Raw genomic sequence first — 25103 nt, forward strand, 5'->3', positions numbered from 1 at the left:
GTTGGTTTGTTTCATAACCCACTCCCTAACTCTACCGTTTCTTCAGGAGCCCAACCCCAGCCCCATGCCCGATTCCGAACACCACCCACAGCGCTCAAGGCTGCACGAGAGGGTGGGTCCCACGACTCTCTCCTCACATCACAGCTGGCTTCATCTTTGCCTGCTCCAACCTTAACGTCCAAAGTCGGCGGGCGCCTTTTCTCAATGCCCTCTCACTGTATTGGACTAAGCCTCAACTTTTACACCCAGTAAGTTTAGACTTTTGAGGGCGGAACGTTTGAAGACTTTTTTTTTTTTTTTGCCGCAGGCAAACCTCTTACAGCTAAATCCACGATCAGGCCCCCCCATATCCGATTTTCCCTTCATGCGAGAGGGCGGCCGAGGAAGCTGTCAGCCATCTTTTGAGTGGCATTACTTCTTGTTTCAACTACTTTGCCCATCCTTTATTACGCCGAAATATTTAATGTGTTTAATTCTAAATTTTTGCGAGTATTATAGAATCACCTTCCTTGTGGAGCCTCTATTTGAAGGAAGAATAATGTATGGGGTTGTTGCTTTCGCCCTTCCAAACATGGCTGCCTTAGATTTCCGGCGGCTCCGGAAGAGCTTCCGGTTTCCCGGCAGCCTCGAGGGGGCTGGACTTCCGGCGTCAAGAGGCAGGCGAGGCCCGCCTTTTCCGTTCTTTCCGGCCTAGGTCCGCGAGCGGTGCAGCCATGTCGTATCCTGCCGACGATTACGAGTCTGAGGTAATCTGGTCTAGAGCGTGTGCGGAGCTCCGCGACAGGGGCAGGGCTCTTTGGATGCTGGGCCCCGCGGGGAGACGGTGTCCGGGCCTCTCCGGGAGCACTCGCGGGCCGCGACCAGCCCCAGCCGGCCTCCCAGCTTGCGCGTTCCTCATGCCGTTGCCACCCGCAGCTCCCGGCTCTTGATCAGCCCGTCTCGGCCCGCCCATCTCGTGTGTCCGGTCCCCTGGTCCTCTCCTTTTCCAAGTCCGGGAACGGAGGCCAGTTATAGGATTCTGTGTGTCTGTAACTGCACTCTGATTTCTAATGGTCTGGGTTCAGTCTTGTCAGGCCCCGCAGATTCCCGCAGCCTCTTGTGCTTTGCTCTACCTTATTGCAGCCGTAACGCGGTATTGTCATTGTCTGTTTATTCTCCCTTTTCTCACAGGCGTGTGAGTTTCTCAAAGAACGAGACTGTGTCTTATCCACCTTTGTATCCTTAGAACCTAGAACGAGCATTTTGGATTCACGAGCTGGTGACTGTCTTGTGTGTGTCTCTTTCGTTTCTAGGCTGCCTACGATCCCTATGCTTACCCGGGCGACTATGATATGCACACAGGTGAGTCTACAGGTTTGTCTGGCCAGCTTCTAGGTATTGACACCTTTTCGGATGTCTCAGAGCAGCTCTGACGGGCACCTGCTTAAAACTCGGTCTTGATGGTCGAGGTTTAGAGTCAGTTACTAGCTCTCACCACGAGAGCTATTAAACCAGGCCTTATTCATGGTCCCCCTCAAAGTCCCAGAGGGAAGGGTTACTGTCCTGACTGCGGTTTCCCTGTTGACGCTATTAGCTGAAGAAAATCTTGTTGTGAAAAATTAAAGTAATTGAAACCAAGTCCAAGTGAAATCTTTTTTGGAAGGTTTTTGATGTTTCCTGAGTTGTTACAGTAACTTGGTTTGATTTAGCACTTATTAAGTGCCATGTGTTGTTCTGGGTACTTGGGGTGAAGTATTTCATTTACCCCTTACAGCAGTTCTCCAAAGACATAAATTAACATCACAGGTGAGAAAACTTGAGGACAGAGAAGTTTAGTTACTTGCACCAAGTCATATGGGTAGAAAATGGCAGTCATTCATTTATTCAAAAAATATTAAGTGCCTAATACTTGCTGCCCTCCGCACAGTTCCCCCCCCCCTCCCCCGCATAGCTGTTCCAGGTCTTGAAGGTACACCTGGGTGCAAGACAGACAGGGTTCTTGCTTTCATAGATGTTAGGTTTTGGTGCGGGAAACAATAAGCAAATAAATAACTTCAATAAGTAAAATGAATAAGTAGTGGGAAAATGTTCTGAGGAAACAGCCCCGTGGGGGTTGGGAGTGACCTGGAGACGATTTATATTTCTGAGTGTTTAAAAGGGAATTATACCCGATTTTATAGACTTGAGTTTTGTTTAGCGGATGGCCTTGCCCTTTTGTTATGTTCTGAATGTGGATTTGAAGTATTTATTGTATCTAATCTCTAGGAGATCCGAAGCAGGATCTGGCTTATGAACGTCAGTATGAACAGCAGACCTATCAGGTGATCCCTGAAGTGATCAAAAATTTCATCCAGTATTTCCACAAAACTGTCTCAGACTTAATTGACCAGAAAGTGTATGAGCTACAGGCCAGTCGTGTCTCCAGCGATGTCATTGACCAGAAGGTATATGAGATCCAGGACATCTATGAGAACAGGTATGGGCCATTGGCTGAAATGATCTCTTCCTGGGTGAGACTGGCTTAGTAATGCAGTCTCTAAAAAGGGGTGATGTTTATTCATTTCTCTGTAAAGAGAGTGCCCGAGGGGTTTCTGTGATTCTTTGGGGGCTAGGGACATGTTATTTTGTTGAACTCATTGCCCAGAACTTGTACAAGGCCTAAAATAATACCATGACTATCAATAATTATAATAGCAATAATGTGTATGATCATTACAGATCAGGCAATGTTCGGAGCGCTTTTTCTGTATTTACTGATTTACCCTTCCCAGTAACCTCATGAAGTAGGTTCTGTTGTTTTCCTCATTTTATAGATGAGAAAACAAAGCACAGAAAGGATAAATCTCATAGCTAGCTAAGTGGATGTGCTGAGTTTTGAACCTGTCCAGTCTGTCACCAGAACCTAATTTCTAAACTGTGCTGGACAACTTCTCAACACAAAACAGGGTGAGCTGAGCTCTGAGTGGTTGCTTCTGGATTTCATTTTATTTTTTATTTTGTTTGCTGTTCGCGGGCCTCTCACTGTTGTGGCCTCTCCCGTTGCAGAGCACAGGCTCCAGATGCACGGGCTCAGCGGCCATGGCTCACGGGCCCAGCCGCTCCGCGGCATGTGGGATCTTCCCGGACCGGGGCACTAACCCTTGTCCCCTGCATCGGCAGGTGGACTCTCAATCACTGCGCCACCAGGGAAGCCCTGCTTCTGGTTTTGAGGGGACGGCCCTTATGTAATGGGCGTTAGAAATGAGACAGGTCAATCAGAGTTGGATAGTCAGGAAAGACTTCATCAAGGAAATAGGGTTGTGAAGCATCTTGGGCATCAGTGTTTGCGTTGGATGCTTGAGGGCTGTTGTGGCATCAGACTGCAACAAATAGACTGATTTGCTTCCATGTTTGGAGAGGGGGAGGAGGCACAGTGCTCCAGGAAGTGGAAGGGGAGGTGGAAAGCTGAGGGAGGGGGGTGGGGGTGTCTAAAAGGTAGTTCTCAAGTCAGGGAACAGTAAGCAGTGAAATATGACTAGAGTTCATGATACAGAGGCAGGAGATGATCCTGAAGAGCTTGGTAGGTGCCTAGCTGATGTAAAAGAAATGTTTCACCTTATTAAGAAAGATTGTGTCTGGGGTGAGGAAAGTTGTAGACTTCGTGGCTCTGGCCCTGGCTCTGTTTCCGTGACTCCTTCCCTTTTCAGAGTTTGGGTACTTATTTATAAAATATGAGGATTGTTTCTTCTCAGATCCTTCCTGTTTTGGAGTTCTAGAATATTTTTTCTTGATTTTCAGCTGGACCAAGTTGACTGAAAGATTTTTCAAGAATACACCTTGGCCTGAGGCTGAAACCATTGCTCCACAGGTTGGCAACGGTAGGTGTGAGTGTTTTGTGTCCTGTGTGTTGGATGGGATCCTATGACTGAGGCTCATTAGAAAGCTCAGGACGATCTGTGTCTGTTTTGGTCGCCGTTTTATTTCCCCAGGGTTTGGTACATAGTAAATTCCTTAGTAAATAACTTGTTGAATGAAAACTGAGTAGATGAAGAGGGGACAGAGGTGTTTCACATGTCGTGAAAACTGAAGTTGGGATTTTTGTCTTGACTGGTTTCCTTTTCCCTCTGTAATTTTTGGGGTCATTACAGTTGCTCCAGAATGGGCTCTCTGGCCTCCTCTCACATTTCACTTTCTGATGGTGTCTTTTATATATGGTGTGAAGTAAGAAGAGCCAACTTCATTCTTTTGCATGTGATTAGCCAGCTGTCCCAGTACTAATTTTCAGAAAGACCATTCTTTTTCCATTGAATTGTCTTGGCACTTCCCGAAATCTGTTATCATGTAAATGTAGAGGTTTATTTCTAGACTGTCACTTTGATTCCATTGATCTATGTCTGTCCTTATGCTTGTACCAACCACACTGTCTAAATGATTGTAGCTTTGGAGTAAGTTTTGAAATTGGCAAGTGTAAATCCTCCACCTTTGTTCTTTTTCAAAATTGCTTTGGGTCTTCTGAGTCCCTTGAATTTCCATGTGAATTTTAGGATCAGCTTGTCAATTTCTGCAAAGAAGCCAGCTTGGATTTTGATAGAAATTATGTGGGATCTGAAGATCAATTTGGGAGAGTATTGCCATTTAACAATATTAAGTCCTGTAATCCATGGACATGGATGTCTTTCCATTTATTTAGGTGTTTGATTTCTTTCAACAGTGTTTTGTAGTTTTTTAACGTACAAGTCTTTCACTTCTTTTGTTACAGCTAACGTTTTTTGAATACTAAACATTAGCATCATCATCGTTACTCAGGTTTAGAACTCATTCTTCTTTTTTTTTTTTTGGCCACACAGTGCGGCCTGCAGGATCTTAATTCCCCGACCAGGGATTGAACCCGTGCCCCCTGCATTGTGAGTGCAGACTCTTAACCACTGGACCTCCAGGGAAGTCCTAGAACTCACTCTTTTTTTTTCTTTTAATTTAATTTATTTTTTATACAGCAGGTTATTAGTTATCTGTTTTATACATATTAGTGTATATATGTCAATCCCAATCTCCCAGTTCATCCCACCACCACCATCCCCACCACTTTCCCCCCTTAGTGTCCATAACGTTTGCTAGAACCCAATCTTAAATGTGTTTCCGTGTTGCTCAGACATTACGCTCTGTTTAATATTTTGCCTATAAAGAATATAATATTATGTATGTTGAGCACAACAGGAGTCCTGTAATACATGTTTTTAAACAGGTAAGGATTCACAGGACTCAAAGTATGAAAGATTTGGTATAAAAATCCCCCTCCCATTTCTATCCCAAGTTGTCTGTTTTTCTCTCTGGAGCCATCTAGTGTTCACCATTTTCTTGTTTATCCTTCCTCTGATACTCTATGCATATATAAGCAATTAGGAATAACTTTTTCCTTTTTTACAAAGACTAGATAGATGCTCCTTTCTTTCCATTTTTAAAATTTATTGTATTTTTGGAGAGTATTCTGCACCTCCAGGATTCCCAAGACCCTCCCCAGGTTTGATTATTTGCTAGGAGGATTCACAGGACTCAGTCCGACAGCTATGGGGCTTTCTATGGAGCTACCAGAGCAGATCATTACAGACTCAATGTCCAGGCATTTTATTGGGGGCTGGTCGTGTAGGCACATCCTCTGCCTAGCATGTACTGAAATTCCAGACTCCCAGAAGGAAAGCAGGTATTCAGTATAAACCATGTTGTCTGCACAAACAGTTTAGGGATAGCAGACCACCCTTATGAGATTGGTGGGAAACCCTCCTGAAATCTAGGTTCCCAGCTGCCAAGCAAGGACCAACTTTACCAGCAGGCCTTTTTAAGGCTAATAGTCTCAGACCTGTATGTTAACTTCTGCACAACATTGATATCCAAAGAGCTCATCCCTGCTTTTTTAAAATTAATTAATTTATTTATTTTTGGCTGCATCGGGTCTTCGTTGCTGCGCGCCGGCTTTCTCTAGTTGTGGCCAGAGGGGGCTGCTCTTCGTTGCAGTGCGCGGGCTTCTCATTGCGGTGGCTTCTCTTGTTGTGGAGCATGGGCTCTAGGTGCACGGGCTTCAGTAGTTGTGGCACTCAGGCTCAGTAGTTGTGGCTCATGGGCTCTAGAGAGCAGGCTCAGTAGCTGTGGCACACGGGCTTAGTTGCTCCGTGGCATGTGGGATCTTCCCGGACCAGGGCTCGAACCCGTGTCCCCTGCATTGGCAGGCGGATTCTTAACCACTGTGCCACCAGGGAAGTCCCCGCCTTCTTTCTTTTTAATGGTTGCATCATATCAATAGGATAAATTCCTTAAAATAGGATGTCTAAGTCAAAGACCCCCATGTATTTGCAGTTTTTTTTTTTTTTTTTTTTTTTTTCTTTGCGGTACGCGGGCCTCTCACCAATGTGGCCTCTCCCGCCGCGGAGCACAGGCTCCAGACGCGCCGGCTCAACGGCCATGGCTCACGGGCCCAGCCGCTCCGCGGCATGTGGGATCTTCCCGGACCGGGGCACGAACCGTGTCCCCTGCATCGGCAGGCGGACTCTCAACCACTGCGCCACCAGGGAAGCCCTGTATTTGCAGTTTTGATCCTGTCATATCGCCTTCCATGGAGCCATTAGTATTTACATCTTGGTTGAGCAACTGTATGGCAAAAATATCTAAGTGGTGAAGGGAAACAGGCCTGAATGAGATTAAGATGAGGTTGAAAGGATAAAGTGGGAGATGAAGTTTCTCGTTGCATGTATTCTTGGGGTGTAAGTGTTAGAATTTTGATGTTGTTTGGTTTCTGAAATCACATTTACCACTTTACTTCCCGCCACAGGCTAAAACTGCCAGAAGACCCCGGTTGTTTGGTGGATTACTAAAGCGCCCCTCTGCCATCTCTTTCAGATGCCGTCTTTCTGATTCTGTACAAAGAATTATACTACAGGCACATATATGCCAAAGTCAGTGTGAGTATCTAAACGTTGCCGGCAGTTTTTAAACTATGCCATTTTTGTCCCTGGCAAACAGTTGCTAGTTTATATTGGTTCAGTGTCCAAGAGTGGTTGGCATGTTTTCTGAGCTTTCTTTTAAGAAAGGATGGAGGGAATGATTGAACCCAGGAAGCTGGGTGTCTGTTTCAGGCAAATGGTACCACTGCATAGCCTGTCCATCCTTTTTAATTTCTTTATCCCCACAGTTCTTGACTGGACACTTATCACATGCACTGGGTTGCAGGACGTCATCCTAAAAGTGTGTTCCCAGGTACCTTCGGATGCCTCCGCTTGGAATGCCCTTGCTTTTTCCCTTCAGTGCATTGCCACTGAGCCTCCTGCCCTCTGAGAAATACATACAACTGTCGCTGTGTGCCAGGCACAATTCTAGGCACTTGGCACACATCTGCATGTCTCTAGTCCTCATGGTGATCCTGCAAAGTAGGCAAACGGAGGCGCAGAGAGGTTGCTTTTTCTCAAATTCATGCAGCTAGTAAATGGCAGAATTCTTTGAAGCTAGGCGGATTCTTTTCTTCCTGATTTCTAAATTTTAGAGTGCCCTAAGTCTCTTAAAATACTGTCTACACTGTTTACAGGCATACCTTGGAGGTATTGCAGGTTTGGTTCCAGACCACTGCAATAAAGTGCATATCGCAATAAAGCCAGTCCCATGAATTTTTTGGTTCCCAAGTGCATATAAAAGTTATGCTAGGGGGGCTTCCCTGGTGGCGCAGTGGTTGGGAGTCCGCCTGCCGATGCAGGGGGCACGGGTTCGTGCCCTGGTCTGGGAAGATCCCACGTGCCGCGGAGTGGCTGGGCCCGTGGGCCATGGCCGCTGAGCCTGCGCATCCGGAGCCTGTGCTCCGCAACGGGAGAGGCCACAACAGTGAGAGGCCCGCGTACAGAAAAAAAAAAAAAGTTGGGCTTCCCTGGTGGCGCAGTGGTTGAGAGTCCGCCTGCCGATGCAGGGGACACGGGTTCGTGCCCCGGTCCGGAAGATCCCACATGCCGCGGAGCGGCTGGGCCCGTGAGCCATGGCCGCTGAGCCTGCGCGTCCGGAGCCTGTGCTCTGCAACGGGAGAGGCCACAACAGTGAGAGGCCGGCGTATCGCAAAAAATAATAAAAAAAAAAAAGAAAAAAAAAAGAAAAGTTATGTTACACTGTACTGTAGTCTGTTAGGTGTGCATATAGCATTGTATCTTTTAAAAATGCACATACCTACCCTGGTTCAAGGCATTATTATCTGTTGCCTGAATGACGGCATAACTGCTCACCTGGTGTCAGTTTCCACTCTTGCCCGCTTACGTTTATTGTCAACCTAGTAACCATGGTGATCCTTTTAAAACATAGTCTCATCAAGTCAACCCCTTCCTCACAATCCTACCGTGACTTCCCATCATACTTAGAATAAAATCCCAAGTCTTAGTCATGGTCCTGCTTGACCTGGCCCCAGACTTCCTTGCCAGTCTCACTTCCTGCATCTTTCCCTCCTTCCCTTGGCTCCTAGCCATACTATGTGACACTTCAGAGCACCTGTCACTCTCTGACATTGTCTTATTTATTTGGGTTTTGTTTGCTTCCCCCACTAGAGGGTAAACTCCAGCAGGGCACGGACTTTGTCTTGTTCGCTGCTCTAATCCAGTGTCTGATCCCCCACGTTGACACGTTAATTGTTGGAGCGTGTATGTGCGTGTGTAAATTAAAGAAACTGCCACCACAGTCTCCTTAGGGTATTTCCATCTAAAGAGTTCCCAGCTTCTCACACTCACTCTCATCCCCCTGAGGATGACTTGACCTGACAAGAGCTCTGGCCTTGGCCCAGGAGCCCCCCACCATCAGTGGCGGTAGGTGAAGGAGTTCTTGTTGCCAAAGTAATGCGGGGGGCCATGTTTTTCTGGCATCCCAGTGAGCTCTCTGACTACCTCATTTGATGGAAAGTAAAGATTCTCTTCTGTCATTGATGCTATGGCTCAGGTACTTTGCAGGCTGGGCTAGTAATCTAGCCAGCCTGTATAACATGGCTTTCGGCAGAACGTGGCATCAGAACCCATAGTATGGCTGGTTGCCACCTCTGATCTTTCCTCTGGTCTGTAGATGAAGATTCAGCAGAAGTTTGTTGACCCTGTGATCTCTTCACTAGGTACCAGATGGGGCAGTTTCACGTACATGATGGGGGGGAGTTGGAGGGGGAGGTTTTCATTGAAAGAGCATTTACTGTATTAGGCACTTTCACTTCATAATCTCACTTTTCAGAGGGATTAAGTACCTTGTCAGACCCCACAGTTAGTAAGCAGTGGGGCTACGACTCCAAGGCAGTGTTCTTTCTACTCCATCACAACATACACCATACATCACGTTGTTCCCCAGCTCAGAACTCTTCAGTGGTTCTGTTGCCAGCCACATGAAGTCTAGATCAGGGGTCAGCAGCCTGCTGTGTACAGGGCCAGATAGAGAGTATTCTAGGCTTTGAGGGCTGTAATGGTCTCTGTCGAATCTATTCAGCTTTGTAGCAGCCATGACAGTACACATGGCTGTGTGCCATTTAAGGTTCTTATTTACAAAAACAGGTGGCGGTGGATTTGCTGACCCCCGGCTTAATTCTTGTTTGGCACTGTAAGACCTCTGCATTTCTGGCCCAGTGTAGCCCAGTGTAGCATTGTCTGCCTTACTCCCTAACCTTCAAGCACCACGATTTTACTTCTTTGCCTTCATTAGTGCTGTTTTTCCTGAAACACCTTCCCCTCACTCTTCTGCCTTGCCAGATCTATATGCCTGGTCTTTAATGGTCAGTTAAAGTTTTTGGTATAAAACTTGACCGTTGGCGTCAGGTATTCGGTGCCCCTTTGAACTACTGTAGCACTTAACTATCTTCCCTGTCACTTGAGTGCTCTCACATGCTAAGAAGGGGAGAGCTGACGTCAATTCTCATATATAGTTGACCCTTGAACAACGCGGGTTGGCACTATGCAGGTCCACTTATGTGCAGGTATTTTCAATAAATATTTATAGTGTTATAGGATCCACCATTGGTTAAATCTGCAGATGTGGAGGGTCAACGATACATTATACACAGATTATACAGAGATTTTTGACCAAAACCCCTGTGTTTTCAAGGATCAGCCGTATTTGTTTTCAACTGTCAGTGGCAGGCCATGAGTAGAACGCGTTTAGATTAAATGTGTCCTCCTTTCTCTGCTTTCTTTACAGGGGGGACCCTCCTTGGAGCAGAGGTTTGAATCCTATTACAACTACTGCAATCTCTTCAACTACATTCTCAGTGAGTCTGAGGTTATGATGAGACCTCGTATGGGCCTTCAGCTCTTTTTAGCAGAATTTTAATGTGCAGGTGGGAAGAGGGGGAAGTCTTGTGGTTCATAGCCCTTTTAAGAGAGAAATTACAAAATGCATTCTGCAGCCTTACTGAATGGGCATATAGTCATTGATCGAATCTGACCTTTCTGTGGTCTCTTGCCCAGATGCTGATGGTCCTGCTCCCCTCGAACTTCCCAACCAGTGGCTCTGGGATATCATCGATGAGTTCATCTACCAGGTATCTGGTCACCCTTGGCCTAATTTGAAATAACTGGTCCAGACAAGGAGCAGCTGTTACCATTGTTAGTGTTGTTGAAAAGATCATGGTGTATAGCCACCCTAGGGTAGTGTGAAATGCCCTGTGGAAGTGGCCTCTATGTTGTGGTGTTTTGAATCAGTGAGGTCTAAGAGCTCCATTCTGACCTCAGAAGTCTGGAGAACTGAGCTCCTGACATTCACCACGTTCTTAACTGACCTTGAGAGGTGATCTGGCAGGAAGAACACAGGTTTCCAGGCTTTGGAGTCAGCTAGGAGTGGGTACTTGTCTGGGGGCTGCCACCTGGTGGCTCTGTAGTGATGATGTGTTACTTAGCTCTCTGAGCCTCACTTTCCTCGCCTACAGGAGAAAAATTCTATATCTTGATTGTGGTGCTGGTGATATGAGTATATGTTGGATCAGAATGAAAGAACATTTTTATCAAAAGGGAAAAATTACCTGTCTCAGAGTGCTGTTGCTAAAAACCGTAAAATAATTGATTTTGGAAAAACATCTTTTCCATGTTTTACAGGGATGGCACAGTTCTTACTAGGTATTTCAGGAGAAATCAGTTTCCTAATAAAGCAGTTATTTGAGCCCCATGGATCAAAGAGACTTTGAGTACAGAGTGCTGATAAGTTGTGATTGGTGAGCTGAGGAAACCTTCCTAGGGCACTTTGAGAAAGAGGCTTCCTGCTCAAGACAGGCTTCAGTCCTTTGTGCAGTGAAGGCCACAAACCACACTGGCCTCATTTGCCCTCTCTGGCTCCTTGGCTTGTTATTTGGCGTAATTTTAGAAGATTGGCTGTCCTGTTGGCTAGCAGCAAGTCAGCGAGGATCATCTGTGCTAAGGTTCTTCATCCGCCTTAAAATAATCCTAATTCCCTGGGCTTAACTGGTGTTCTCTTAAGGAGTTTAAGTGCTCTTGCTTCTAACAAAGACTGGCCAGTGTGGGCCAGGTGTGATTCCACCAGCCAGTCTTTGTGAAAAGTGAGAGCGCTGTAAGCTGCTTAAGAAGAAAACACCAGTTAAACCGCATGGGGTGAGGGGCTCTTCCCCACCGGTCTCTTCTTTATTCTTGTTTTTTGTCTTTTTTAAAATTAAAAAAAAAAAAAAAAATTTTTTTTTTTTTTTTTTGCTCCTTATTCCCCACCACTCTTTCATTTATTTGTATTGATGCAGCAATATATGAACGTGTTGCTATTGTTGAGATTTTTTTTTTTTTAACTGCAGATGAAGTGAAAGTGTCTTCCTTCCTTGCCTTTGCAGAGGCATCAATTACTGTCTGGAAAGATAGTCATCGTATAGAGACCTGCCTTGTTCTTTTGTGCCATGTACATGGTGTACCACTCTTCTGGTGTATGTGTACAGATAAAGTCTATTTCTAGGGATGATTATAAGTAGAATTGTTGGCTGAAGGATATTTGCTTTTAAAATTATTTTATAAATTTGTTTATTTTATTTATTTATTTTTGGCTGCATTGGGTCTTCGTTGCTGCGCGTGGGCTTTCTCTAGTTGCTACTCTTCATTGCGGTGCGCGGGCTTCTCACTGTGGTGGCTTCTCTTGTTGCGGAGCACGGGCTCTAGGAGCGTGGGCTTTGGTAATTTTAGCACGTGGGCTCAATAGTTGCGGCTCGTGGGCTCTAGAGCGCAGGCTCAGTAGTTGTGGCGCACGGGCTTAGTTGCTCCGCGGCATGTGGGATCTTCCCAGGCAAGGGATTGAACCTGTGTCCTCTGCATTGGCAGGTGGATTCTTAACCACTGTGCCACCAGGGAAGCCCCGATACTATTTGTTTATTGTAAATTTGGAAATGTTTTCTCCTGCGCTCTTGGAGGAGGATGATATTTCAGAGTTGAAAAGTAATCTTAGGTCATCTAGAACCTAGATTCTAGGTCCCTGGTTTCCAAACCTGTGTATGCACCAGAAATCAACCAGGGAGCTTTTAATTCTGACAGAGTAACTAGGTCACCTGTGCTAGTCTCTGGGTGACAGATGGAGCCAGCCCAGTGCTGGTCCCAGATAGAAACCCTGCCCCAAACAAATAGCTGTGGTATGTACCCTATATGTGCCTTACACTTGTCCAGGCTCTGTGGTTGGGAAGGGGTGACTCAGACTGGGTTCCTGTCACAGGTGAATTGATGGTCAGCTCTGGAAGGGAAGACACACATGCAGGTACCTGCCCCATCTCTACCACGTATGAGTAGATCTGTCGTAAGCTACCTGATTCTGGTGGCCAGGCTGATGGCACTGTGATGCCCAGAGACGTTAAGTACTTTAGACTATGTTTGACTCCAAATTGAATGTTTTTTCCCACAAATTACCTCTCATTTTAGAGCCTTTTGCTTAGCTGTGGAATAAGTAACATAGTAATGAACAAATCCACAGCTTAATCAAAGATGGCTTTGAAAGAACCAGTAGTGCACAGACTGGTGTAGCGGGAGAAGTGGTAGCAGTAGCGTGTTGTGTGCTGTGCTGTCCCTTTGGCGTTAATGCCACTGCCGCACGTTTCCCTTCTTCCTCAACAGTTTCAGTCGTTTAGTCAGTACCGCTGTAAGACTGCCAAGAAGTCAGAGGAGGAGATCGACTTCCTTCGTTCCAATCCCAAAATCTGGAATGTTCACAGTGTCCTCAATGTCCTTCACTCCCTTGTAGACAAGTCCAACATCAACCGACAGCTGGAGGTGTACACAAGTGGAGGTGAGTGCTGCCTGCCATCTGTGCCTCATGAGTAGAGGCCGCGGGTAGTGCGGAGGAGCGATGGGCTGCTCCTGTTTGGTATTTGGGTGTGAACAGGAGCCGAGGGCTGATTTGGGGGCTGCTGGGCTTGGCAGTCTGTTGGCCGACAGACTGAACAAGCACTTCCTGAGAGCTGCATTTGTAAACACTTCTACTCCCTCTCCAGGGCCTTTGTTTAGATAAGCACTTCTCAAACTTTTTGGTGTGAGGACCACTTTACAGTCTTAAAAGATTAAGAATCACAAGTTTATCTATATACAGATCTTGTTACAGTGAGAAGAGTGGTGTTTTTGCAAACCTCTTTAATGTCTGGCTTCGTAGAAGAGAGCTGGAGTCTCCTGCTTCTTCACTCAGTCTGTGGCAATATGCTGTTTTGGTTGAAGTATCTGTTTTGGTTGAAGTATACTTCTTCACTCAGTCTGTGGCAATATGCTGTTTTGGTTGAAGTATCTGAGGGAAATCTGGCCTCACACAGATATTTAATTGGGACAGGGAAGAGAAACTCAATAGCCTTTACAGGTAGCCTGGCTCTTCTCTGGTTCTGCATCAGAAGTTGACAGCGGGTAGTTTCATACAGGTTAGTTGCAGTGTGGAATCTGAAGCCTTATCAGTGAACTTATACTTTGTTACATTAAAGTTTATTGGTTTATCCTGCAGCTTGAATGAATTTTCTTTACTCATGTGTGATTTTGTAAAATACTGATTCATTGAGCTATCAAGATTTTCTGAAAGTTGACACATTTTATTGTACAGTTTTTTTTGTTGTTGTTGTTTTAATTTAATTTATTTATTTTGGCTGCGCCAGGTCTTAGTTGTGGCATGCGAACTCATAATTGCGGCATGCATGCAGTATCTAGTTCCCCAACCAGGGATCGAACCTGGGCCCCCTGCATTGGGAGCTCAGAGTCTTACCCACTGGACCACCAGGGAAGTCCCAATTATACAGATTTTTGAAACCACATCTGTTACTTTGACCATCAGCCTTATCAGATAGGTCTTCATTGGGGAGCTGGTGAGTTCATAGTGGCAGATAGAAGTTTTATGAAATTCTAATTTTTACTTAAAAGCTCAAGTTTTCATTGGCAGCAAACACTGCCAGTTGTTTTCATTGACATCTTAACAAGCTCACTGCACTCATTTTTGAGAAAATACCCATGTCTCTATTCAGTCTGTGTATCAGTTATTTTTTCAATTAAAAATGGGGTTTTGTGGGGAAAAGGAAGTGGCTGGTTCTTTTATTGCAGGTGAGTGGTGGTAAAGAATACAGTGATGGGCTTCCCTGGTGGCGCAGTGGTTGAGAGTCCTCCTGCCGATGCAGGGGACACGGGTTTGTGCCCCGGTCTGGGAAGATCCCACATGCCGTGGAGCGGCTGGGCCCGTGAGCCGTGGCCGCTGAGCCTGCACATCCGGAGCCTGTGCTCCGCAACGGAAGAGGCCACAGCAGTGAGAGGCCCGCGTACAGGAAAAAAAAAAAAAAAAAAAGAATACAGTGATGACAGTAGAGTTTGGTGCCACTACCCGATTGATGCTAAGTTGTCCATAGTTTTACCCGTGTTGTTTTTGCACCATCAGTGCAAATGTCAACTCAGTGAGAAAGGCAAATAGTATCTTAGGAAGATAGATAGGAACACACCTAAATAGTGTTATTAGGAAGATAGCTTTGATCTCATGGACTTCCTGAAAGGAGGGGCCTTGCCAAGTAACTCTTATTGATGAGAGGGGTCCTCTCATGTTCTTAGGTGTGTATGGTTGGGGGGGGCTGCCACACCCCTTAGGTGACTAGAAATGTAAGCTTAGCATAAGGCCAGGCATGATGTTTCTTGGTATTCTTTCTAAGGCAGTTATTCCCTATTGCAGGAAGCTTTAGAGACTGGCAGTAGATGAAGAGTTTACTGAGGGTAAACTTCAAGGGTCAGGCTTGCCCTCCTTCCACTGCCTCTGCTGAAGTGCTCACAGTGTCCGTGTGTCTCTCTCAGGTGACCCTGAGAGTGTGGCTGGGGAGTATGGACGGCACTCCCTCTACAAGATGCTTGGCTACTTCAGCCTGGTGGGGCTTCTGCGTCTGCACTCCCTGTTGGGAGATTACTACCAGGCCATCAAGGTGCTGGAGAACATCGAACTGAACAAGAAGGTAATTCATTCCCTGTTTCCTCAGGCCCACCTTCCCAGAGCCAGAAAGTCTGTCTGTCTGCTTCAAGAGAGACTCTGATCTATTATTAGGACAGATTTCATGGAGAATAAAAGAGGATTCCTCCCCAGGTCAGTGGAAAATTGAGACAAGAACTGGGAAAACCACTGCAGGGAAAATCTGAACCTGGACCAGGTGGTTCCTCTTTGGTGCTTAACAACACTTAAAATATTCAGCAGTCTTTTGATTCTGTTTTCAGACCAGACTGATGCTGGCAGATTTTTACTTTTCAACTTTTATTGAAGAATTAATGAAAGACTTACTTAGTTCTAAGGTGGCACAGGTAATGATACGTTAGCAGTGGTTGTTTTCCTAGCCACAGAAACTTGGTACGTTTTTGTTTGACGTGTGTGTATCTTATCTGTCCTTTTTCTTATAGGGCTATTTGGAAAAGCAAGGACTAGAAAGCAAGAAAGAATGTGAAAGTGAGGTGTAGATGATTTTAGAGCTGAAAGAAATTTTAGGGTTACCTGGTCCAGTCCTTTTCTGTTACAGCCAGGAAAATGGAGTCCTCAGGTCACATAATCAGTAAGTGGTACGATCTGCACTCAGAGCCTCTGACTTCAGAGCCAGGATTCCTCTGGGTAGTTCAGGGCCTCTGCAGGGAGCTCTCAGTGCTTCCACCTCAGCCGACACTAGGCCCCAGCAATTTTCAGATCCTACCTGGGATGAATTGGTCTTGAGATTCATGGCTGCTGCTTCTGCCTCCTTCCACAGAGCATGTATTCTCGTGTGCCCGAGTGCCAGGTTACCACATACTATTATGTCGGTTTTGCATATTTGATGATGCGTCGATACCAGGATGCTATCCGGGTCTTTGCCAACATCCTTCTCTACATCCAGAGGACCAAGAGCATGTTCCAAAGGACCACGTACAAATATGAGATGGTAAGGAGGCCTCTGACCAGCTGACACACCTGTGCCAACAGTTTTTGGGTAAACGCCTTCCAAAATTTTGCTCTTCTATGTGCTTTTTCAATAGGATGATTTGTTAATGGCTCGCCTACTTAAGTGTTTTCTTCGTTACACCTATTACTTCGGATCATTAACACCCTGATGATAAGGACAGGATTTTTGTTTCACTTTTATTCCCCAGCAGTGCCTAGAGTGTTCACTGGGCTGTGGGTGTTTAAAATCAGTTAGATGTGGGTACTGCCCTCAAGCAGTTTGCCTGGAGGAGGGTGGATTCAAAACATGCATAGAATTGGGAGCAGGTTTCTAAGCAGAGCAGAGGTGTTGAGACTTGGAAGTGTGGTCATGTAGTAGCACAATAAATCATTTTGGCTAGAAGGCAGGAGAACAGTCCGATTGGGGTGTTAGAGTCTGGGGTGACCTTCACGGCCCAGCTGAAGTATTTAATCTTTATTCTGGAGGCGTTAAGTGCCAGCAGAGATTTCTGGGTGAATTGATCATACTTGGTGTGGAACAATTGACCTGCCAGTGATGTGTAGGGTGGATTGGTGAGACCGAGGCAGAGGTACCAGTAAAGAGTCCGGGAAACAACTACAGAGGACCTGGAACTAGGCCAGAAGTTCCGAAGAGCTAGAGGGAGGATTGGAGGAGACATTGGGAAAGTTAGCTGAAGGGTGTAAGACAAAGGGAGAAGTCAGAAGGTCTGTACAGAGTGTACTTGGGAGGATGGTGGGGACCTCAGAAAATCCATTCATCTGACCCTGCACCGATCTCTCCCCCACCCCCAGATTAACAAGCAGAATGAGCAGATGCACGCCCTGCTGGCCATCGCCCTCACCATGTACCCCATGCGTATCGATGAGAGCATTCACCTCCAGCTGCGGGAGAAGTATGGGGACAAGATGCTACGCATGCAGAAAGGTGACCCACAGGTCTACGAGGAACTTTTCAGCTACTCCTGCCCCAAATTCCTGTCACCTGTAGTTCCCAACTATGACAACGTACACCCCAATTACCACAAGGAGCCCTTCTTACAGCAGCTGAAGGTGTTTTCTGATGAGGTGCAGCAGCAGGCCCAACTCTCAACCATCCGCAGCTTCCTCAAGCTCTACACCACCATGCCTGTGGCCAAGCTGGCCGGCTTCCTGGACCTCACCGAGCAGGAGTTCCGAATCCAGCTTCTTGTCTTCAAACACAAAATGAAGAACCTGGTGTGGACCAGTGGCATCTCTGCCCTCGATGGCGAATTTCAGTCAGCCTCTGAGGTTGACTTCTACATCGATAAGGTATGACTGCCCCTTGGGCTAGGTTCTCAAGGCACCCACTGTTCTGGGCATCTGGGACACATCATTGAACAAAATCAACAAAGATTTTTGCCCTTGTGCTGGTATTCTAGTGTTAAAAAAATGACAAAAAGCGTTATAATTAAGCAAGCATGTAGTAGTTTGGAAGTTGCCACGTGCCGTGGAGTAAGTTCGGTTAATGGTGGTGGAAGGCACAGGCTGCAGTATTAAGTAAGGTGCTCAGGGTAGACTTTGTTGAGAAAGTGAAACCGAAGCTAAGACTTGAAGGAGGTGTGGAAATTAGCAAGCAGATACCTGGAGGAAGAGCATTCCAGGTGGAGGGAGCAGTTAGAGCAAAGGCCCTGAGGCAGGAGCGAGCCCAGACAGCTGTAGTGTGGCTGGAGTGGCCTGAGAGGAGGTTGTGGTGGGAGATGAGGTTGGAGAAGAAGGGGGGAGGGTGCTTAGTAGACTGCTGGAAGTCCTTTAGTGGGTGGGAAGCCATTGTCCTGACTTGTACCACCCTAGATTGGTGCTGCCTGGTTTTGAGCTTGATATAATGGGATTATGCAGTATGTGGTATTTTCTGTCCAGCTTCTTTTGCTCAACATTGTATTTGAGAGAATCACCATCCACCGTTGTCCTATGTAGCAGTAGGTCAGTCATGCTTATTGTTCTGTGATGTGTGGTGGGCCAAATTCTACTGCAGTTACTGACCACGGTGTTTCCATTCTTCTACTGGTGGACATTTGGGTGGTTTTTGGCTATTGAACAGTATACATAACGGTGTTTTTTTGGGTTTTTTTTTGTTTTTTGGGTTTTTTTGGCTGTGTTGGGTCTTCGTTGCAGCATGCAGGCTTTCTCTAGTTGAGCTGAGTGGGGTCTGCTCTTCATTGTGGCGCACAGGCTTAGTTGCTCCGCGGCATGTGGGATCTTCCCGGACCAGGGCTCAAACTCGTGTCCCCTGCACTGGGAGGCGGATTCTTAACCACTGCACCACCGGGGAAGCACCTATGAGGCAATTTTTTAAAATATCCTACATTTTTGGTTGCTTTCAGAAAGATGTTGGTCTACAATACACATATGTACTCAACATCTTTTAGGGATACACAACCCTAAGAGACAAATAATCTCACAAGACCTATACCATACATATGTGTGTGTTTATCCATTGCTCACAACTACTTTTTATTTATTTAATTTAAATACTCTTTTTTCACAACGTTGTAAATCAACTATACTCCAATAAAAAATAATTTTTAAAATTAATTTTTGGCTGACAGTTTTTAATGATAAAATTTGCATAACAAACTTCACCACTTTAAAGGGTGTAATTCCATGATTATTAGTTTGTTCACCGTGTTGTGCAACCATCTCTGCTATCTAATTCCACATTTCCATCATCCCCAAAAGAAATCCCTGCCCATTAACAGCATTCCCCATTCCTCCTTTCCCCCCCCATCCCTGACAAATCAGGGATCTTCCTTCTGTCTCCGTGGATTTTTCTATTCTTGATATTTTCTAAAAATAGAATCATGAAAGATGTGGCTTTTTGCGTTTGATTTCTTTTATTGAGCATCTTTTCAAGTTTAATCCAGGTTGTAGCAGGTATCAGTACTTTATTCCTTTTTACAGCCGAATAACATTCCACTGTTTGGGTATACCACACTTTGTTTATCTGTTCATTAGTTCGTGGACAGTTGAGCTGTTCTCACTTTTTGGCTATTATGGGTAATGCTGCTATGAATTTTTGTGTACAAGTTTTGTGTGAACAATATTCTCTTGGGTATATATACCTAGTTGTGGAATTGCTTGGCCAGTTTGGGTAGTTTGTTTTTGGAAGCTCATCTTGCTAAACCAGATCCTCTCATTTTAGACTTAATGGCTTTTTGAAGGCTTGGTGTTTGGCAGAACTTGGCTATCTCTGCCATGAACAGACTCACCAAAAGCAGAAACATGTCTGTTGGGGAAGTTTTTCAATGTTGTTTTTAAGTCATGTTTTTAAATACCAGAACTGTCTATCCCCTGCCGTATCACGTCAGCTAACTAAAGTCCTTTTTGCATTTATTCCCAATGCCTGACATGTACACGTTCTTTGGCAATATCAGTCATTTGCTCCATCCCTCCATCCCTTTTAGTGGCCCAGCTGAACTGGTCCCAACCATCTGGATGGTCTTTAATAAAACACTTCTCCCAAGATTTAGCAACTTGGTTATTACAAATAAAATTTTGCTGTGAGGTTATATTCAGGTTAAATTAATAATATGATTTAAATTTCCTACATGAAAATGTTTTTAATTGCATGTTTTTATTATTATTCCTTATTGGTTCAGGTTTGTCTTTGGCAAATTACTTTCTATTTTTTTTGCCTTTTTTCATCCTTGACTTGAAAAAAATCCTATCAAAGAGATTCAGAAAGTTCTTGGATCTTAACCTAGATTATGTCATAATTTACAAGTAAAATGGTGCTCAACAAAATATTTTGAGCTAAAAAACAATTTAAAATCTAGACTAATTTGCAACTTTATACTCATAAACAGTGTATAAGAATAAAATGCTATTTTAAATGTTACTATAGCCAAAAGATTCATGTTCGTTAAAAAGACTAGAAGATAAAATAAATGAATTAACAAGAAGAAAATAAAAATCAGCCATCTAAACAGAAAGAGCAGCTCTTGACTGGTAGTGCTCTTCCATAGGGGTCTATCTGGCACTTAGCATCACTGCTGTTTGCAGGCCCGAAAGCGGCTCTCCCTCACCGCTCCTGTCTGGTTGCTTTTCTCATAGGACATGATCCACATCGCAGACACCAAGGTGGCCAGGCGCTATGGGGATTTCTTCATCCGGCAGATTCACAAATTTGAAGAGGTGAGAGGTCTGAGAGAGTGGTGTGTGGGCTGGGGACAGAGGTTAGGAACTGGGTGGGGAGTTATAAATTGTTTATTTCTCATTTCTGTTTTCAGGAAAGCCTGAAATTGGCCCTTTAAGTTTCTGAGCTAGACTGGCTGGCTGCTGGGGTTTGGGGAGTGGGGTTGGGCCCGTAGGAGTTGCTGTGTCAGCCTTCTCTGGAGCATCTCTTTCCAAGATCTCCCGCTGCGGGTGGCCGGCTCTCTTTTCCCTCCCTGGTATTTCCTAATATGGGTGGATTCACTGCCTGCTCTGACCCATCCCTCACCACTTGGCAGTTACTCTCTGACTTAGACAGGTCTGGCCAGTTTCTGCAAGCTGAGACCATGAAGCTCTGTTCTGACAGACTTGGTGCATTCCACATCCTGCCCTTGGAGAGGTCTTGTGGGTCACTTATTGTGGCCGTAGCTAGAGCCACTGCGTCTTGGTGCTTTGAGTCCTCCAGCAGAGGTCACTGCTGTGCTGTGGTCCATGCTACCAGACTCCTCCTGCAAGATAATAATAGAGCCCTGACAAGTCTAGTCACCCTGGGTCCCTTTCCTGTCTATAAAATGGGCAGCGCAGTATGGGATGTGTGTTTGTTGAGTGTGAAGGGCAGATAGGACGAGCTGCATGAATTGTGTGACACCATAAGAATGTCAGGTGGAGGACCTAACCGAGCGTTTGCACATGATAGTAGACAACTCATGCTCATGTCAGAGGGGCGGCCTGGCCTGGTGATCGTGCACACTGTAGGGAAAGGTGTGGTGAAAAAGCCATATCTGACTGGGCTTCCCTGGTGGCACAGTGGTTAAGAATCTGCCTGCCAATGCAAGGGACATGGGTTTGAGCCCTGGCCTGGGAAAATCCCACATGCCGCAGAGTAGCTAAGCCCGTGCGCCTCAACTACTGAACCTGTGCTCAAGAGCCCACAAGCCACAACTGCTGAGCCCACGTGCCACGACTACTGAAGCCTGAGTGCCTAGAGCTCGTGCTCTGCAACAAGAGAAGCCACTGCAATGAGAAGCCTGCGCACCGCAACGAAGAGTAGCCCCTGCTCACCACAACTAGAGAAAGCCCGCATACAGCAATGAAGACCCAACACAGCCAAAAACAAACAAACAAACAAATTAAAAAAAAAAAAGCCATATCTGACTTTGCTTTTCTTTCTCTTCTAGCTTAATCGAACCCTGAAGAAGATGGGACAGAGACCCTGAGTATATTCATACTTGACACTACTCAGGAACCTATTTTGATGTCATCATAGGTGGGGAGTGTTTTTGCCACCATGAAGCCTTTACCTAGCTCAGCCATCAGCCAGTCAACTGAGTTGAAGTTTATTTAAATCAGGGAGTGAAATTTTTTAAGTAGGTCTCAATAAAGAATCTTCTTTAGAGTCACATTAGTCATCTCATTATTGTTGGGGAGCATCTGTGGACAAGGGCAACAATATGTAATTTCCCATTTGTCATGAGATACTTTCTCCTGATGCATTCGTTATTGGTGTTTGAATTATTTAATCCCTGGATTCATAAAGCAGTATACAGGACATTTCCATATTCAGTATCTTATCTGCATCTCACAGGACTCCTGTGAGCATTAATGACCTGCCATAATTGGCGTGCATGTTCGTGGAAGTGCTGGGTTTCAGGAAGGAACTACTGAACACCTGCTGCCAGGACCGTGCTGAAAGGAATCCATGTGCATTGCCTATACTTCACAGCGCGGGGTTAGTGGGATCCCCATTTCACTGATGCGGAAACAGACTCGGGGAGTTAAGTGACTTGATCGAGGTCGCATAGTCATAAGGAAAAGCAAAGAGTTGGCTCCAAACTCTACTGTCTTCTGCTCCCAGGTCTCCTGACTCTTCACACTGAAAACTTTGGTTTATGTCGTGGGCAGCCTCTCCCACCCTCAGTGAGGTTCGGAGCTACTGCTTGTCTGCCGGAACCTTCACGGCCAGTCACAGCTGAGTTGTGTCTGTTTTTCCCTCTCTCTGCCATCCCTCCCTTAAACAACCATATGGGATCTGCCATCTTGGGTATTTCTTTGAGATGGCATCTTCCGCATCCCAAAACTGAGCAGCCCACACTGTTATCAGAGCCAATTTCTAATCTTTTCTAACAAAGCACAGATCATACTGATCTATAATAATAACAAACCTTACTGAAACTGGTTGTCTCAGGTAACTCACACAACCTACCCATCAAAGATCAAATGTTCCTGGAGCTGTAGAAACTTTATATTCAGGAGTAAGGCCCTCAGAATGGTCTGAACACTGTTCATGCGTTATCTCACTCTGGAGATGGGTAGATGTGGAATCCTGGTTTTATTGATGAGGAAAGTGAGGCTCAGAGTAATTAAATAGCTTGTCCAAGGCCAAAGCAGTGGGTAGTGAAGGCAGGTCTTTTGTTTCTCAAACTTGTGGTTATACTTTAGAAAGCCCTACCCTAAGACTGGCAGCAAGAGGTGAAACAGCAATAAATACCCCATCAAAATCTGCATGGTCGGGACATCCCTGGCGGTCCTGTGGTTAGGACTCCGCGCTTCCACTGTAGGGGGTTACGGGTTCCATCCCTGGTCTGGGAAGTAAGATCCTGTGTGCCGCGCTGCGTGGTCTATATTAGCTCCAAAGCAAGGGAATATTTCCTGGAACTTGGATGGGTGTAGCTGATGAGGTTGCTACCCCCCACCCAGTGACAGGGTTGCTGTGAATTCTCAAGCTAGGCTTTATGCTGGTTCCTTTTGAGTTTTCTGGTTATAAGGGAGCTTGAGAACATGGAAAGAGCCGCTGGCTTGAAGGCATGACACCTAGATTCAAGTCTGAATTGTCTCACTAACTTACTATGTGACCTCTGGGCACACCTGAGGGTCCCTAGAGCCTGCGGCCAGGCAGAGCTGGGCCTGCTCCAGGGGCTTGGCATGGGGATGGCAGTGGCTGGAGCTGGGTGAACTGGCTTCCTCCTTATCTGGGGTGTCACCTGTCACTCGGGTGGACACCAGTATGGCTCTTGGGGTGGAAGCTCCTGCTTGCAGGAGCCCCATTCCTTGCATGTAAACAAGGATAGTAGAATCTGCCTTACTGGGCAGTCGTGAGGAATAAGTGAGATGCTCAGTTATTTATTTCTCCCCCGTGCTTGGAATTCATAAGCTCTTCTGTATCCTTGTTTCCTAGTAGTTAATGAATGCTGGTCCCCGAAAAGATACGTCTATGTCCTAACCCCTGGAACTTATCAGTGTGACGTTTGGATAAAGATGTGAGTTCAGGATCTCAAGATGAGTGCACCCTGGATTATCCAGGTGGCCCCTAAATCCAATGACAAGTGTCCTTAGACACAGACACACAGGGAGGAGGGGACCACATGAAGACAGGCAGAGATTAGAGTGATGCAGCCGCAAGCTAAGAAACGCCTGGAGCCACCAGAAGCTACGAGAGGCGAGGAAGTGCTCTCCCCTAGAGCTGACACCTTGATTTTGGACTTTTCACCTCCAGAACTGAGAATAAGTTTCTGTTTCAGCCACTAACTTTGTGGTAATTTGCTGCGGCAGCTCTAGGTGTCTAATAGAATGCCTGCTGTGTATCCGGCACATTATAGGATTTTATGCACAGAAGGTTGTATCCTTTTTTCTACAAGTGAGCCAGCCAGGCACTGCTAGGTGAGAGGGAAAAGGAAGTGGGTAAAAAACAAAACCCCTAGAAAACAAATAACAATTTAATTTTTCAGTTATAAAGAAAAAAAGCCCTTGTCCTTATGGGACTTAAATTCTAATGAGTGGAGACAGGTGGTAGAGCATGTATAGTATGTTGGATGGCGACGTATGTTGTGCAGAAAAATCCAGGGTAGGAGTTACCCTTTTGAATTGGATGGTCAGAAGAGATCACACTAATTGGTATCATTTGGTCAGAGACACGCAGGGGGCAAGGAGGCCACATTGCAGATACCTGAAGAAAGTGTTAGGAAGCGGAAACTGCAAGTGCAAAGGCCCTGAGGTCAGAGCATGTTTCGTATGTTGAGAGAATGTAGTGAAAAGGCCAGCTGGAGCAGAGCTAGCAAGGGCGAGGGAGGAAGAGGCCAGAGACCAGTGAAGCTCCCGGTCATGGGGAGTCATATAGGCCTTGTCGAGACTATAAAGGCTGTGACTAAGTCTGAGTTAGGAGGCCGTTCTCCACCAGGGAGGTTACACAACTTGTCCAAGTTCCCAGAGCTAAAGAGGACCCAGGACAGAACCCAGGTCAGCCCAGTTCTAAAGGCTGTGCTGTCTCTGGGATGCCATCCTTCCTCCAAAAGGAAGGAAAACCAAAAGCAGCCTCTTAGTTAATATGTAATAAGTCCAAACATTCATAGAGCTCTTGGTAGCTTTCCAGGCACTTCATCTGTTACCTTGCTGGAGTCTAACGAGTGGCAGCATTGGGATCCTGCCAAGCGTTTGGATCGCCAGGCCAGTGCCAGCCAGGCCTTACTGCACTCCCGCCCCCAGTGCCTGTGTACACCCTGGTTCCCTGGCCTCGTTAAGAATGGCCCATGCAGTACTGTCTCTTCTGTACCCACAACCAGTCCTGACATTTGGCACTGGTGACTCATAGGATATAGACGCAC

The 25103-nt window shown here is 45.9% G+C and overlaps 1 protein-coding gene across 2 annotated transcripts; it reads left to right on the plus strand.

The window, feature by feature from the left end:
• The first annotated feature begins 693 nt into the window (after window positions 1–693).
• On the plus strand, window positions 694–21905 carry EIF3L (eukaryotic translation initiation factor 3 subunit L). 2 transcript variants are annotated; one of them, XM_060025638.1, is made up of 13 exons: window positions 694–746; window positions 1293–1341; window positions 2245–2455; window positions 3757–3836; window positions 6847–6908; window positions 10141–10210; window positions 10410–10483; window positions 13029–13200; window positions 15216–15370; window positions 16145–16315; window positions 17128–17625; window positions 20407–20487; window positions 21684–21905. In XM_060025638.1, exons 1-13 carry the CDS (start codon window positions 714–716, stop codon window positions 21720–21722), a joined length of 1695 nt encoding a protein of 564 aa, XP_059881621.1. In that variant the 5' UTR covers window positions 694–713; the 3' UTR covers window positions 21723–21905. The 2 variants fall into 2 exon arrangements, with proteins under 2 accessions (XP_059881621.1, XP_059881622.1); XM_060025639.2 differs by lacking the exons at window positions 694–746; window positions 1293–1341; window positions 3757–3836 and having other exon boundaries at window positions 2249–2455.
• Window positions 21906–25103: the final 3198 nt, after the last annotated feature.

This window comes from Delphinus delphis, chromosome 11 (genome assembly GCF_949987515.2).
Source record: "Delphinus delphis chromosome 11, mDelDel1.2, whole genome shotgun sequence".
NCBI lineage: Eukaryota > Metazoa > Chordata > Mammalia > Artiodactyla > Delphinidae > Delphinus > Delphinus delphis.